Source organism: Triticum urartu, chromosome 4, assembly GCF_003073215.2.
Source record: "Triticum urartu cultivar G1812 chromosome 4, Tu2.1, whole genome shotgun sequence".
NCBI classification, from domain to species: Eukaryota; Viridiplantae; Streptophyta; class Magnoliopsida; order Poales; family Poaceae; genus Triticum; species Triticum urartu.
This window is the reverse complement of record NC_053025.1, coordinates 40,077,724-40,094,357: the sequence shown is the minus strand read 5'-3', so window position 1 is coordinate 40,094,357 and position 16,634 is coordinate 40,077,724. Positions and strand designations below refer to the sequence as shown.

The 16,634-nt window shown below is 47.8% G+C and overlaps 1 protein-coding gene across 1 annotated transcript; it reads right to left on the bottom strand.

Annotated features, from left to right (window-relative positions):
• Positions 1-4,015: 4,015 nt before the first annotated feature.
• LOC125550522 (cathepsin B-like protease 2) lies at positions 4,016-7,565 on the bottom strand. The gene is made up of 11 exons (XM_048713540.1): positions 7,379-7,565; positions 6,903-6,947; positions 6,730-6,810; positions 6,473-6,635; positions 6,344-6,348; positions 6,172-6,246; positions 5,943-6,068; positions 5,034-5,252; positions 4,555-4,668; positions 4,435-4,470; positions 4,016-4,333 (listed from the first exon to the last, which is right to left on the bottom strand). Exons 1-11 carry the CDS (start codon positions 7,439-7,441, stop codon positions 4,223-4,225), a joined length of 1,038 nt encoding a protein of 345 aa, XP_048569497.1. The 5' UTR covers positions 7,442-7,565; the 3' UTR covers positions 4,016-4,222.
• Between the last annotated feature and the right edge of the window lie 9,069 nt (positions 7,566-16,634).

Here is a 16,634-nt window from a genome sequence, read left to right as displayed (position 1 = left end):
AGAAAAGCTTTAGCGTACGAACTACATGATCTTGTGCTAGGCTTAGGATTGGGTCTTGTCCATCACATCATTCTCCTAATGATGTGATCCCGTCATCAATGACATCCAATGTCTATGGTCAGGAAACCGTAACCATCTATTGATCAACGAGCTAGTCAACTAGAGGCTTACTATGGACATGGTGTTGTCTATGTATCCACACATGTATCTGAGTTTCCTATCAATACAATTCTAGCATGGATAATAAACGATTATCATGAACAAGGAAATATAATAATAACTAATTTATTATTGCCTCTAGGGCATATTTCCAACAGTTACCGTTACCATCACTATCATATTACTTTGCTACTAAACACTTTGCTGCAGATACTAAGTTTCCAGGTGTGGTTGAATTGACAACTCAGCTGCTAATACTTGAGAATATTCTTTGGCTCCCCTTGTGTCGAATCAATAAATTTGGGTTGAATACTCTACCCTCGAAAGCTGTTGCGATCCCCTATACTTGTGGGTTATCACATGGCAATCCCTACCCACTCACATTGATATCTATTGATGGGCATCTCCATAGCCCGTTGATAAGCCCAGTTGATATGAGACTATCTTCTCCTTTTTGTCTTCTCCACAACCATCATTCTATTCCACCTATAGTGCTATATCTATGGCTCACGCTCATGTATTGCATGAAGATTGAAAAAGTTTGAGAACATCAAAAGTATGAAACAATTGCTTGACTTGTCATCGGGGTTGTGCATGATTTAAATATTTTATGTGATGAAGATAGATCATTGCCAGACTATTTTGTAGGGATAGCTTTCTTTGGCCATGTTATTTTGAGAAGACATAATTGCTTGGTTAGTATGCTTGAAGTATTATTGTTTTTATTTTAATATTAAACTTTTGTCTTGAATCTTTCGGATCTGAATATTCATGCCACAATAAAGAGAATTACATTGAGAATTATGTTAGGTAGCATTCCACATCAAAAATTCTGTTTTTATCATTTACCTACTCGAGGACGAGCAGGAATTAAGCTTGTGGATGCTTGATACGTCTCCAACGTATCTATAATTTTTGATTGTTCCATGCTATTATATTATCTGTTTTGGATGTTTAATGGGCTTTAATATGCAGTATTATATTATTTCTGGGACTAACCTATTAACCGAAGGCCCAATGCAAATTGTTGTTTTTTTTGCCTATTTCAGTGTTTCAAAGAAAAGGAATATCAAACGGAACGAAACCTTCGCGAGGATCTTTTTTGGAACAAACGCAATTCAGGAGACTTGGAGTGGAGGTCAAGGAAGCAACGAGGCGACCACGAGGTAGGGAGGCGCGCCTCCCACCCTCGTGGGCCCCACAAAGCTCTACCGACCTACTTCTTTCGCCTATATATACTCTTATACCCTAAAAACTTCCAGGGGAGCCAGAAACCACTTTTCCACCGCCACAACCTTCTGTACCCATGAGATCCCATCTAGGGACCTTTTCCGGCGATCTGCTGGAGGGGGATTCGATCACGGAGGGATTCTACATCAACACCATAGCCTCTCCGATGATGTGTGAGTAGTTTACCACAAACCTTCGGGTCCATAGTTATTAGCTAGATGTCTTCTTCTCTCTCTTTGGTTCTCAATACAAAGTTCTCCTCGATGTTCTTGGAGATCTATTCAATGTAATCCTTTTTGCGGTGTGTTTGTCGAGATCCGATGAGTTGTGGGTTTATGACCAAGATTATCTATGAACAATATTTGATTCTTCTCTGAATTCTTATATGCATGATTTGATATCTTTGCATGTCTCTTCGAATTATCAGTTTGGTTTGGCCTACTATATTGATCTTTCTTGAAATGGGAGAAGTGCTTAGCTTTGGGTTCAATCTTGTGGTGCTCGATCCCAGTGACAGAAAGGAACCGACACGTATTGTATTGTTGCCATCGAGGATAAAAAGATGGGGTTTATATCATATTGCTTGAGTTTATCCCTCTACATCATGTCATCTTACCTAATGTGTTACTCTATTCTTATGAACTTGATACTCTAGATGCATGCTGGATAGCGGGCGATGTGTGGAGTAATAGTAGTAGATGCAGAATCGTTTCGGTCTACTTGACACGGACGTGATGCCTATGTTCATGATCATGCCTAGATATTCTCATAACTATGCACTTTTCTATCAATTGCTCGGCAGTAATTTGTTCACCCACCGTAATATATGCTATCTTGGGAGAAGCCACTAGTGAAACCTATGGCCCGCGGGTCTACTTTACATCATATAAGTTTTCGATCTACAATTCTAGTTTACTATTTATTTTGCAATCTTTACTTTTCAATCTATACACCAAAAATACCAAAAATATGTATCTTATTATCTTTATCACATCTCACTTTTGCAAGTGGTCGTGAAGGGATTGACAACCCCTTTATCATGTTGGTTGCAAGGTTCTTGATTGTTTGTGCAGGTACTAGGTGACTTGCGTGTAGTCTCCTACTAGATTGATACCTTGGTTCTCAAAAACCAAGAGAAATACTTACACTACTTTGCTACATCACCCTTTCCTCTTCAAGGGAAAACCAACGCATGCTCAAGAGGTAGCAGTATCAAGAGATAGTTGGTGCAGATATTGTCATTATTATAGTTTGTCAATTGATGTTTTGATCGTTTTTTCTCTCTCTTAGGCATAGTTTTGATCTTATATGACTTTGTTGATTACGAGCATGTTTTTGTATATGTTGGTTGTGTGCATAGGAGTTGTGCAGAGATCGGGTGTGTGCCCATTATGTCTGTATCCACTTGATGATTCATTTTGAGTCAATAAAATTCACTCTTTCAAACCCTACATGATTTGAGTTTTTTGATTGGATTATAGAAAAAACAAAGGTTCTTATTCAAACAAAATGAGTGGATGTTGGATGTCCTATGAAATGTGGTACAGATGATTCTTTAGGAAAAATTCCTAAAGGATTCAATCGTACTAATCAAATGGCCTACATAGAAAAATTCCTAAGAATTTTAATCTCTACCTAATAATAAAGAGACTACTGATTTTGTTCATCCGTCTAAATACTACCCCCGAAGTTTCTATAAATTACCCACTAAAACGACTTGACATTTTTTTCCGAAGTCGCCTTGGGCTTTGATTCTTATATAGTGTTACTGTTATCCTCATACATCACAAGCAGAGTAGTAATGTAGTGGCCAAGACCTCAGTGTTTCATGTCAGAGACCCGGATTTGATCCTAGGATCCACCTTTTTTTCTTCTTTTCTTTCTTAATGCAAGCGGACCTCCTCCGCCATGCATACCTATGGGCCGGCCCATGTCTGAGAGGCGTGATGCCCCCTATTTTTTTTATTTCTTTTTTGCCTTTCTTTCTTATTATTATTTTTTATTTTCTTCTTTAAATTAATTCAAGATTTTCAAAAATTCCAAATTTCAAAAAGTCGTGAGTTTTAGAATTTTTTTTTAGAAATCATAAAATGTTCTTGAATTCAGAGATGTATATTCAAAACATATTCGGGAATTTGGAAATAATGTCCATGCAATTTTAGAAAATGTTCATAAAAAATCAAACAGATCCGTAAATAACAAGCAAAAGAAACCATCACTTACATAGAGTTCTTTTAGGGGATCTTTAGAGGTCGTTTTATTATCTTATTAGTCTATCGTGCGTCGGGAATAAAAAAGTTTTTTGTGGTCTACACAGCGCTGGGACCCCAAAAAAATTGACAACTTCCTATGGGTTAATTTTTGTAAGCTATATGAAAACGACTAAATGTCTAATTTGTCTCCATACATAGCTATATTTATTTTGGTACTATAGTTTTACTGGTCATGGAAAACGCCGTGATGCCAGGTCAACGCGAAGCATATCATTCATCAGTCTAGCTCAAGTAAGGTCCATCAATGTAGTTTGCTTAGCCAACAAAAAATCGTTGTGGCGCCTTAGGAAAACAAGTCATGATGAGACCATCACATTTTCAGTTTTTGAAATGACTTTTTAAAAGTCCCTTGTCTCATAATGACATTATTCAGACGTAGTTTATGAAATGACATTTTAAAAGTCCTTATCTCATCTGGCATAATCTAATTGTTTTTCTCACGTTGCAACACATGGACATATTTGCTAGTCCTATGAAAATTCGTTGAATCAAAGAGGGTCTTAATTTGACAGGAAAATCCCTAATTCCAACTACAACAGAGGAAAGGCGCCGCTCAGACTTCAGATTGCAAAGGCGCTACCCGCGATGTTCTTTGTCGAGGGCATACCGGCATTAACATCTCCTTCAATGCCACATTCATTCATGCCCCTTATGACCTTGAAGTACCCGTCCTACAATGCATCACAAACCAAAACTTGTTAATTAACCAAACACATGATCCTACCAAAACTTGTTAATTAGCCAAACAATACAGGGTGTTTGTCACACTCACTTCGCCCCATCCTCTGTTCCACTGATTTGCAAGAAGCTGAGAAGCAGAAGACAAAATGAAAGACGTCAAGTCTTGATCATTGTTTGATAAATAGTGTAAGATAGAGAATTAACAAGATACCCAGTAATCCTCGCCAGCATCACTTGTTCCCCATCCAATCAATTTGGCGGCATGACCTCCCACCATCCTACCTGTGATTTGCTTGTAAACACCTGACTTGTAGTGTGCAAAGTCCTGCAGCAAATTGCAGAATTAAATCAGCACTGAAAGTAACAAAAATCTTCTTCACCTTTGATGATAGAATCTGTACTTCTGTAGTCTTATTATACAATCATAAAGCATATGAGTTGTTGACCGAATTCAAAGCTTCAAAGATAATAATTGTATTTCATATTTCACTATGCTAACAAGAGTATGTATGTTTTTGTTTCCGTTTCTCCTACTGCCATGTTCTTTCCACGGTTTTATTCAGACTTAAAGCTTTTCAAAGTTTTGTTTATATTATGTTTGTACATTTCAAAGTACTATCAGAAATTTTGACTCATTTTGACAGCCTTGGCAAAACACATGTCAAACATCAAATACTGAATCGAAGTTACCTCATAAATTATGAAAGAAACTTCTACAGGGCCATTCTTGTAGACCTCTGCCATGATGTCATGTGGATCAGAGTTTACTTGGTATGCATCGACACTGAAATGTTTCTTTTCCTCCCAAACTTGGTTCTGCACCTTGCATTTCTTTTCACACACAGGTGTAGGATAAGCAGGTTCGCATCCAGGATGCTGGCAGCCAACCTGATCAAAGAATGGATCACACTGCAAGACAATGTACAAGTATGAGTGGTATGATGAGCTGAATCTTTTTTACAAGAAACATGAGGGGAGAGCCTAGTTAAACAAAAAAAAATGATATGAAAACAATACATAGTTAGGAACAGAAAAGAAAAAATGCAACAAAAAAAATCTAGCCAGATAAAGACGTGCAGCTAGTTTCAGCTAGGTTTTCTGTATTTTCCAAAGGATCTTTCCTGAAGATCATGCAGAAAGTATGACGATTCTTCTACTTCATGTTGTATGCTAAGCTACAACGTATTTTCCAGAACTTGGAACAGAGCCATTTGTATTGTAGTTTTGTGTACTGAGGACACACTAGCACAATATGTCCTACTACTCCCTGATTTTCGGGTTCAAATATACACTGTTAGCATTTAGCGCCAAATGATACAGTCACTAACTGAGCTGTTAAAACTGTATTCACAAATAGACCAATTTCATTTATGGAGCGAAATATTATTAATAATTAATGTACCATCCAATTTCCATTATATTGATTTTTTTTGCAGGGGGGTTATATTGTTAAGACAGATTCAGTAATACCCACTGTTGTAGTTAGAACTTAGAACTCAGAGAAGTGATTCATAATATAACAGAATCAAATAGTAATAGTAGGATTGCTCTAGGATCATCAGGACACGGAAATGGTAGGAAGTAGAGAGTTAGCTATACCTCGTCAGTAACAACACCGTTCTCGACGAAGTATTGCCATGCGAAGATAGGATATCCTCCATCACAACCATCGCCACACAGAAACCCACAGCAAGCCACTATGTCATTGACAGAAAGTGAAACGTTCTGCAAGGAATAAAAATAGCAGGCTGGTTATTGTAAGAAAAGGACCAAACAGGCCTGTTTAAAAACAGACCAGACAGTAGACGGGTCGTCCATATGCACTCACCACGCCATGATGAATGCAGAAACGATCTTGCAGACACTCCACGGCACCAAAGGCCCAGCAGGCACCACAGTGACCCTGCCATTGTCAACCAATACATACTACGTTGATCATCTTCAATTGTTCAGAAAGCACTCGTGGTGGTAACCATATAAGGTAATGTGCATAGACTTACTTGATCTGCTCATGAAAACCAGCGTTTTCCAAGGTATTGGGGAAAAAAGAGCAAATGAAGTTGGTCAGTGTAATTAAAACGGCGTAGAACCGGGTTATGGTCATGGAGTTATCTAGTAGTTGAGCTTACCAAGTATTTTCCCGATTGTGGTGCAGCCAGACCATTTAGATCTGGCGTCGAACTCCTTTGGGAGATCCTCCTTTTCTGATCTTGAATAAGTTTTGGTTGGGACACCAGCCAGTAAACCTGGAGGTGTTGGCTTCACTCCCAGGATATGCTTAAATTGCTCGATCTGCAAGGGAAAAATGATTTTGAGGTCAGCAAGCATAGAAGGAGAAAATGGTGCCTCGATGACAAGGACAAGATCAAGAGGGTGTTGTATGTACAGTATAGTTTGCGAGGTAGGGGTTGTGTCCAGCCGTCCACCCGGCATTGGGATGGTTGTTGACCGTCCGTATGATGTCTTCCTGTGATAGTACAACACTATGTATGATTATTAATAATAATACAAACAATACAAGATGGGTAGGATGCCAATTAGAGGGGGATAAAAAATGACCTGGATGATTGGAAGGGAATGGTCTCCCCTCGCAGCTCCGACGAGCTGCAGGTACAAACACATGTTAAAGCAAACATGGATGTGACTCAGCCAACTGCGTAACATCATCACTGATTCCTTAATGCTAGTAGGGGTGGGTACATTTTATCGCAAGCAGAGAAAAACAGACCTATCTGTTCGGTTTTCTGTGTTAGGATTAGGATAGGTATTTTTTGTTCTTGCCCCCAATGAAATGAAGGGATCGAACTTCCGTTCCAAGCTATTCGATTTTCAGTGTTGGCATCAAGCTTAGCATCAGAGGACGGGCTCGTCATCTAGCTGCAGCACGGCGCGGGAAGCCCGAGGCCCCTCCGCCGCGGGCTCTGTCGCAACCCTTCTACCTTCATCTAGCTTCCGAGGTTCGCAGCACTAGACTGCTACTACCAAATTCGCAGCAGAGGTGGGATCTCGTTAAGATAAGGCGAGAAGAAACGAACCTGAGGGGCAGCGGCGGCGGCAGAGAGGACGACGAGCAGCGCCAGCGGGAGTAGGCCACCCATCTCCTTCCTCGACCGACGACAGGGGGAAGCAAGCAGGAGTAGCAGCTGCAACTGGCGGCCTGGCTTCCGTGCTCCCCCACGCCGCCCTTTAAACAGGGGAGTAGCTGTAGCAGGGGACTGGAGTCTGGAGGTAAGCTGCAAAATTGGTTTCCGGGATATGCCTGTCTGCCCTTTTCTGCCTTGTGAGATCGGCACCACGCCAGAGCCAACTATCGGGTTGATTCACTACCGGACTCGCGGTCTATGCCGTCGGCATAGGGGCCTATGCCGACGGCCTGACATCAGCCGTCGGCATAGTATAGCCGTCGGCAGTGTTTTTCGTCTGACGGCAACGGACGGCGCCGTCAAAAGCGCGGACGAATCACGCAATGCCACGTCGCAGAGATATGCCGACGGCAAAGCCGTCGGCATACCTCTGCCACGTGGCAACCCGTGGTACTCCTGGTGGCAGGGCTATGCCTACAGCAAAGCCGTAGGCATAAATGAATCTATACCGACGGCTTTGCCGTAGGCATATCTCTGCCACGTGTCATCTCCTGGTTCCTCCTTGCAGCAGGGCTATGCCTACGGCAAAGCCGTCGGCATAGATTTTCAGCTATGCCTACGGCTTTGCTGTAGGCATAGATGTGTCACGTGGCGAGCCCTGGTAACTCCTGGGCGTATATATGCCGACGGCTTTGCCGTAGGCATATTTTTTTTTATTTTCCCCGTTTTCTCTTTTCCAATTCATTTGGCAGCATTTCAAAACAGAACAATATGAAATTATGCAGAAATATGACAATTCATCATGTAAACATACTCAAGTTCATCTAAACATACTCAAGTTCACCATCATCATCTAAACATACTCAAGTTCATCACATCATCTAAAGATCATCACCGACGGAAGTTCATGAACATAAAAGTAGTGCAAGACATGAAACATCATAAAAGTAGGAATATGAAAGGCATGGCACGATGGCCACATGCACGGAATCATCAAGCAAGACCACCTCCGCCAAAACCACCACCACCTCCGCCAAAACCACCACCACCTCCGCCAAAACCACCACCTCCTCCGCCAAAACCACCACCACCTCCGCCAAAACCGCCATCGCGACCACCACCACTCTGCCAGATCGGAGTGACTGGGGTCGACGGAGCAGGAGTCGAGCCACCGGTCCCCTACATGTTTCAGAAAAGATTCTAACGGTAAATATGATATGATAGTGTTTCATGAACGAGAACTAGTTTGCCAGTAGTTAGGCAAATGTACTAACCGGACCATCACTGCCTAGTGCCACCCATTCATCGAACGTGGGCACGTGTGGGGGTTCTCCCGCAGGTGGTGGTGGGGGTCCCATTTGTGGTGGATCCGTGCGGTTAGTCCAAGACGCCAACATAGCCTGAATGTTAGTTAAACAAGCAAACTAGAAGATCAGAAGGAATGAAAGTGCAAAAATTTAGCTTGGTTTTAAGAGGGCAAAACTAACCATCATCATCTGACGGTTGTAATCATCGTTTGCCTTCACTCGTTTCAAGTACTCCCACACCTCGAGATTCCTATGCTCGACAAACTCCTTATATGCCTACATAATTTAGGTTGTTTCTAAGTGAGCAATGCTGAAAATAAACTGAGAATGCTAGATAGAAAAAGATAAAGAGGAAGTACTTACAGCATGCTGGCAGGCTAAGGGAGTTTGTGAACGCCCAGTACTCTCTAACTGGCTCGGGTTGGTAGTCCGAAGCTGTGTGTATGAGATCGAAGGAGTGATCAAGCCGTCGAAACACGGATACCGGCCATTCTTCTTCCCCTGGATGGCCACCACCGCCGTGTCGTCGATCTGAGACTGGGCGACCTCAGCAACAGGAACATCCGGATGCAACTCCTGATAGTGATGAATGTAAGACCCCAGGTGCTCCTCGGTCTTGCCGTAGTACTGGCTCTCGCCCTCCTTGCGATGACTCCGCTCACGGGCCAGCTTCCACGACTCCATGTCTGAGAGCGGCCTCTTCAACTTGTCCTCCTACAACGTCAAATAGAAGTCAGCCATACATAAGAACATGACAGTAAAGAAGAATAAAAATGCATCATGCACATAGATATACCTTCATGGCCTTGAAGCCCCAGTGGTTCCTGTTTCCTTGGCCGTGTGTCCCGTCGTCTCCACGGTTAGCCCGGGCCTTGATGCTCTTGGCAGCAAACTCTGCATCGGCGCCGAGCCACCTATCCACCAAACTCGCCCATCCGTCATGCCTTCCATAGCACCAACGAGGAACAACCTATGCAAATTTTGGAAGCATGACATGTGAGCACGAAACATATAGTTGACTGCTTGAAACAATGAAAAGTTAGTAATAGTTACCATCATGAACTGCTCCCTGTTCAAGGTAAGTCGTAGCTTCTGCGCTTGAGTTTTGGTCATCTTTTGGTGCAGGTAGATGTGGTAGTACTGCGAGACGGCAACCCAGCGCACCTCGTACTGCAACTGACGAGCTTTCTTCTTCGCAGCCGCAAGCAAGACCACGTCGGCTCTGGCCTTGTGCTCGTCAAGAACTCTATAGAGTTGCTGCAATCATGCATAAACCAGAAGCAAACAAGGCATGAGTTGAGTGATTCAATGATAAACTATGAACGAAACTGAAGACAAGTGATTCAGAAGAGAACTTACCCAAAATTTGGTGATCACGGCCTTAGCGGCCGTCCCGTACTCCGCGTTGCTGCAAGCCTCGTAGTGGGCCCAGCTCATGGCCAAAACCCGCTGTTGCGGGTCCCTGTCTGGCCGCAGGCAGAATAGGCCAGGCCAAAACTCCTTCCACAGGACAGTGATAAGGCCGTTCGGTTTACGGCCCTTTCCGCGAAGGATCCAGTTTCTGCAAAAGAATCAAATGATTGCCATGTGTACAATAAGAAAATGTTGTCATGTGTTGAAAATATGATTGAGAGGCACTTACTCTGTCCCCACAGGTTCAATGAGCCACTTGTGCTCCTCGATAGAAGGTGGTGTAGGTAGTCCGGCATTACCACGCAGCCACCCCTGCGGAGCACCCGGTGGCAAGTCACCCCACAACGCGGGATCAACCTCCCCTCCACCCTCCTCGCCCTCCTCCTCACCCTCCTCCTCGGCCTCCTCCTCCTCACCCTCCTCCTCGGCCTCCTCCTCCTCGCCATCAGGAACATACTCCTCCTCCTCAAACTCAGAAGGTGCCTCTGTATAGGAGGGCATCGAAGAAGACCCTCCTATTTCGGACACGGCCCGGAGTTTTTTGCCCCGGTTGCCTCTCCCCCCACCTCCTCCTCCTCTAGGGGCTCTCCCCCACCGCCTCCTCCTCTAGGGTCTCCTCCCCCGACCCCTCCACCTCCCTATGAGGTGTCATCCTCACGTAGTCGGGAGGGAACCTTGTGGGCTTGTCCACTCCGAGTAAGTCCTTTAAATTCCATTCCTTGTGCCACTTCATCATTTTGGCAGACTCCTCGGTGATGAAAGGGCGTTGCAGTCTTTTTATAAAATCAAGATACCGAAGAACCTTCACAGGGATTTTTAGCTGCTGCTTCTGACCATGCTTATCGACCACCTCAATATACCGAGAGGAACCGCACTTCCTACAGTACTTGTCATCCGCATACTCATGCCTAAACAAAAGGCAATTCTTTGGACAAACATGTATTTTCTCATAGTCCATCGAGAGCGCCTTCATGATTTTCTTCGTAGCGTACATGGTTTTCGGCAGTTCATGGCCCTCAGGCAGGCTGTTAGCCCATACTCCCAGAAATGCTTCGAAGCAACCTCGGCTACAGCCGTACTCAGCCTTGACTGCCATCAATTGCGAGATGGCATCCAGCACAGACAGCTAGGCACCCTCATAGAGAGGTTTCTTTGACGAGGCCAAGATTTCCAGGAAGGCCTTTGCGGTTTCCTCCGGCTCCTCCGGTTCATTCGCTGAATGTGACGGAGGTGTCGGCTATGCAGCAAAGACATCATCTAGCATGTCTCTAACCCCATCGTCCTCATAACCAGCGACGCGTTGTCGTATCACATCCTCTCTACCACGGTCCCGCTGGGCAAAGTTTATCGGCATATTAAAGTTGGGCATAAATCCATGCGTGCGAAGGTGCTTAGTCATCTCACTCTTATCTCTGCGGATACGCCTCTTACATCTGGCACACGGGCATTCTGGCACCATCCTCATTGGACTACGGAATATCTCTTTCAAAAACACATCAGTTTTCTCGACCCACTCTGTTGTTACTTGATTCCGATGGAAAAACCCACTATACATCTACTAATTATCTGCCATCTCTGCTTTATTGGAAGCCACACAACAAAATTAAGGATTCATTTAAATTACCCACATCAATATTTTATTTTTTACAAGGTTGACGAGAAACGACATTTAATACACCTACATCTCTAATAGGTAAAGATGGGTCCTAATCCCACCCGAGAATGTGTAGATTGAGTACGGTCCATGCTCTACCCCATTCCGAGACAAAATTTCGGCAGCACCTCCCCACTGTTCTCCAAATACACATCTCAGCAAAATGCCGAGAGAATGTGCATCCGGAGAACAACAGGGAGGCGCCGCCGAAATCCTGTCTCGGAACGGGGTAGAGCATGAACAACGTACCCAATCTACACATCCTCGGGCTGTCCGTGGAAAGCGCTGGACAATCCGAAAGAGCTGCGGTGATAAATATGCAATTGAATGCATATTTATCGATGCAACCCTTTCGGACGGAAGACCTAGGTTACGCGACTTGATGTGAAAATTTAATCTAGTGACATGGAAAAAAAGTGGACGAGGTCATGGAATTGCTGCTCACCCTCCGATGTAGTCGATCAAAGGAGAGGGATGATCGTGGACCAACACCTCCAACGTCGACGATCACTCCACGAAGATGGAACACCACAAATCCTGTTAATTACACCGAGTGAAAAAAAATTAGGTCATCACATATCACATAAAGCATTGACACTATATTATGAACCAACATGAAACAACATCTCAAATTACAAAGAAAGCTTTATTTAAGTGTCCTATGGAACAACATGACCTAACACTAAACATGACCAAACACAAAACTTACAAATATTCATCAATCCATCCATCTAACAAAATTTCATCCATCCATCTATCACAAATCCATCTAACAAAATTTCATCCATCCATCTATCACAAATCCATCTAACAAATTCATTAATCCATCCATCTATCACAAATTCATCTAACAAAACATAACAACATTCATCAATCCATCCATCTACCAATATTCATTAATTCATTTAACAACTAGTAACATAACAACTGTCACAAATTTCATCCATGCATCCATGCACATAACAACTAGTAACATAATGCAAAAAAAATTCATCCATGCATCCATCTCACCGTTGTAGGGGTCGCCGGGACGGGCGGCGGGGCCACCGCTACAAGGGTCGCCGGAGGAGGGCTCTGAGCCCCGGCCGGCACGGCGAGGGCCGAGGCCCGAGCAGGAGGGAGGTGGACTCGGGGCGGCCTGGCTGGGGCGGCGCGGCGCGAGGAGGGTGCGGAGAGGGGCACGGTGCGAGCAGGGGACGGTGGGGTGAGGGGGCGGGCTGGAGGCGGCGGCCGGCGAAGCTGGGTCGGGGTGGCGGCACGGCGTGAGTAGGGAGGAGAGGGGCGCGACGCGAGGAGGGGCGGAGAGGGTCGTGGCGGCGACGCGGGTCCGGGTGGCGAGGCTGACGGCGGCGGCGCAAGGAGGTGGGCGGAGAGCGTGGCGGCGGCGGCGTGGGTCAGGATGGAGCGGCGGCGCATCGTGGTGGGTCGGGGGCGCGATTGGGAATGAGTGGAGGGGGTTCGCCCCACGGGTGGATAAGGCAGCCTATGCCGACGGCTTAGCCGTAGGCATACTTTTTTATTTATTTATTTTATTACCCACGTCACTGATCCGCGTAGCGCCTACCGTATGGCCGCAGCTATGCCGACGGCTTTGCCGTCGGCATAGTTTTATTTTCCTTTTTTATTTTATATAAATTTTTTTAATGTTTTCTTATAGTTATATATTTATTCTTTTTTATTTTATATAGATTTTTAAATTTTTTATAGTTATAATTTTCCTTTTTTATGTATTATTATTTCATATAGATTTTTTTATTTTTTTAAACCGCTCAGCCCTCTCCTCTCCCGGAACCACACAGAGGGGAGGGGAGGGGAGGCGCCGAATTCGAGCAGCTTCGTCCGCCAAGGCCGTGGCCTGGTCACGGGTATGGGAGCGCCATGGCCGCCCTCGATCGCGTGCTCGATCTGGAGCTTAGTTCGTCAGGTGAGTGAAGGGGGAGGGGGTCATCGACAGAGGGACACTTGGGAGCAACATCCGGGCCAAACCCACTGCTACATATCCACACCGTGTAGACCCGACACGTCCGTTTCCCCCCTCCCGGTGCCGGTGGCGGCGCCGTCCGTTAGGGGGGCCACACCCCAAAGATGCGTGCCGCCTCTTCGGACATGCCACAACACCACCCTGCTTGTATGAGGGCCCGGTACGACACTCCGGTGGCATTTCTACCCCCTAGGGACCCCGTCCCGCCTAACCCTGGAGCGGTTGACCACGAGATCTAGCCCTTTGACTTCCTACGGACGGGCTTTGACTAGTGGACCTCTCCACCCGATTGTGTCAGGTCAGCCCAGAGGGACACCTGGGAGCAACATCCGGGCAAAACCCACAGCTACATCCACTCTGTGTAGACCCGACGCGTTCGTTTCCCCCCTCCTGGTGCCGGCGGCGGCGCCGTCAATGAGGGGTGCCACACCCAGAGACGCGTGCCGCCTCTTCGGACATGCCACAACACCACCCCGCATGTATGAGGGGCCGGTACGACACTCCGGTGGCATTGCTACCCCCCAGGGCCCCCGTCCCGACTAACCCAGGAGCGGTTGATCACGAGATCTAGCCCTTTGACTTCCCACGGACGGGCTCTGACCAGTGGACCTCTCCACTCGATTGTGTCAGGTCTACCCATAGGGACACCCGAGAGCAACATCCGGGCCAAACCCACAGCTACATCCACTCCGGGTAGACCCGACGCGTCCGTTCCCCCCCCTGCAGGTGCCGGCAGCGGCGCCGTCCGTGATGGGGGGCACACCCTGGAGATGCGTGTCGCCTCTTCGGACATGCCACAACACCACCCCGCATGTATGAGGGCCCGGTACGACGCTCCGGTGGCATTGCTACCCCCCAGGGCCCCCGTCCCGCCTAACCCTGGAGCGGTTGACCACAGCATCTAGCCCTTTGACTTTGCATGGACGGGCTTTGACCAGTGGACCTCTCCACCCGGTTGTGTCGGCTCGGCCCAGAGGGACACCGGGGAACAACATATGGGCCAAACCCACAGCTAAATCCACTTCGTGTAGACCCGATGCGATAGTTTCCCCCCTCCAGGTGCCGGCAGCGGCGCCGTCCGTGAGGGGGGCCACGCACCGGAGACGCGTGCGGCCTCTTCGGACATGCCACAACACCACCCCACATGTATGAGGCGCGGTACGACACTCCGGTGGCATTGCTACCCTCCCAGGGCCCCCGTCCCGCCTAACCCTGTAGCGTTTGACCACGGGATCTAGCCCTTTGACTTTGCACGGACGGGCTTTGACCAGTGGACCTCCCCACCCAGTTGTGTTAGGTCAGCCCATAGGAACACTTTGGAGCAACATCCGGGCCAGACCCACAGTAAGATCCCCTCCGTGTAGACCCGACGTGTCCGTTTCCCCCCTCCAGGTGCCGGCGGCGGCGCCGTCCGTGAGGGGGGCCATGCCCCGGAGACGTGTGTCGCCTCTTCGGACATGCCATCACACCACCCCGCATGTATGAGGGCCTGGTGCGACGCTCCAGTGGCATTGCTACCCCCCCAGGGCCCCCGTCCCGCCTAACCCTGTAGCGTTTGACCACGGGATCTAGCCCTTTGACTTTGCACGGACGGGCTTTGACCAGCGGACCTCCCCACCCGGTTGTGTTCGGTCAGCCCATAGGTACACTTTGGAGCAACATCCGGGCCAGACCCACAACAAGATCCCCTCCGTGTAGACCCGACGCGTCCGTTTCCCCCCTCCAGGTGCCGGCGGCGGCGCCGTCCGTGAGGGGGGGCACACCCCGGAGACGTGTGCCGCCTCTTCGGACATGCCACCACACCACCCCGCATGTATGAGGGCCCGGTGCGACGCTCCGGTGGCATTGCTACCCCCCAGGTCACCCGTCCCGCCTAACCCTGTAGCGTTTGACCACGGGATCTAGCCCTTTGACTTTGCACGGACGGGCTTTGACCAGCGGACCTCCCCACCCGGTTGTGTTAGGTCAGCCCATAGGTATACTTTGGAGCAACATCCAGGCCAGACCCACAACAAGATCCCCTCCGTGTAGACCGACGCGTCCGTTTCCCCCCTCCAGGTGCCGGCGGCGGCGCCGTCCGTGAGGGGGGCACACCCCGGAGATGTGTGCCGCCTCTTCGGACATGCCACCACACCACCCCGCATGTATGAGGGCCCGGTGCGACGCTCCGGTGGCATTGCTACCCCCAGGTCCCCCGTCCCGCCTAACCCTGTAGCGTTTGACCACGGGATCTAGCCCTTTGACTTTGCACGGACGGGCTTTGACCAGTGGACCTCCCCACCCGGTTGTGTTAGGTCAGCCCATAGGAACACTTTGGAGCAACATCCGGGCCAGACCCACAACAAGATCCCCTCCGTGTAGATCCGACGCGTCCGTGAGGGGGGGGCACACCCCGGAGACGTGTGCCGCCTCTTTGGACATGCCACCACACCACCCCGCATGTATGAGGGCCGGTGCGACGCTCCAGTGGCATTGCTACTCCCCAGGGCGCCGTCCCGCCTAACCCTGGAGCGGTTGACCACGAGATCTAGCCCTTTGACTTCCCACAGACGTGCTTTGACCAGTGGGCCTCTTCACCCGGTTGTGTCAGGTCAGCACAGAGGGACACCTGGGAGAAACATTCGGGGCCAAACCGACAGCTACATCCCCTCCGTGTAGACCCGATGCGTCCGTTTCCCCCCTCCAGGTGCCGACGGCGGCGCCGTCCGTTAGGGGGACCACGCCCCGGAGATGTGTGCCGCCTCTTCGGACATGCCACAACACCACCCGGTTGTGGTAGGTCATCCGATATATATAAACACTTGGAGCAAAGTCCCCTTCGTATAGACCCGATGCGGCTGTTCCCCATTCCAG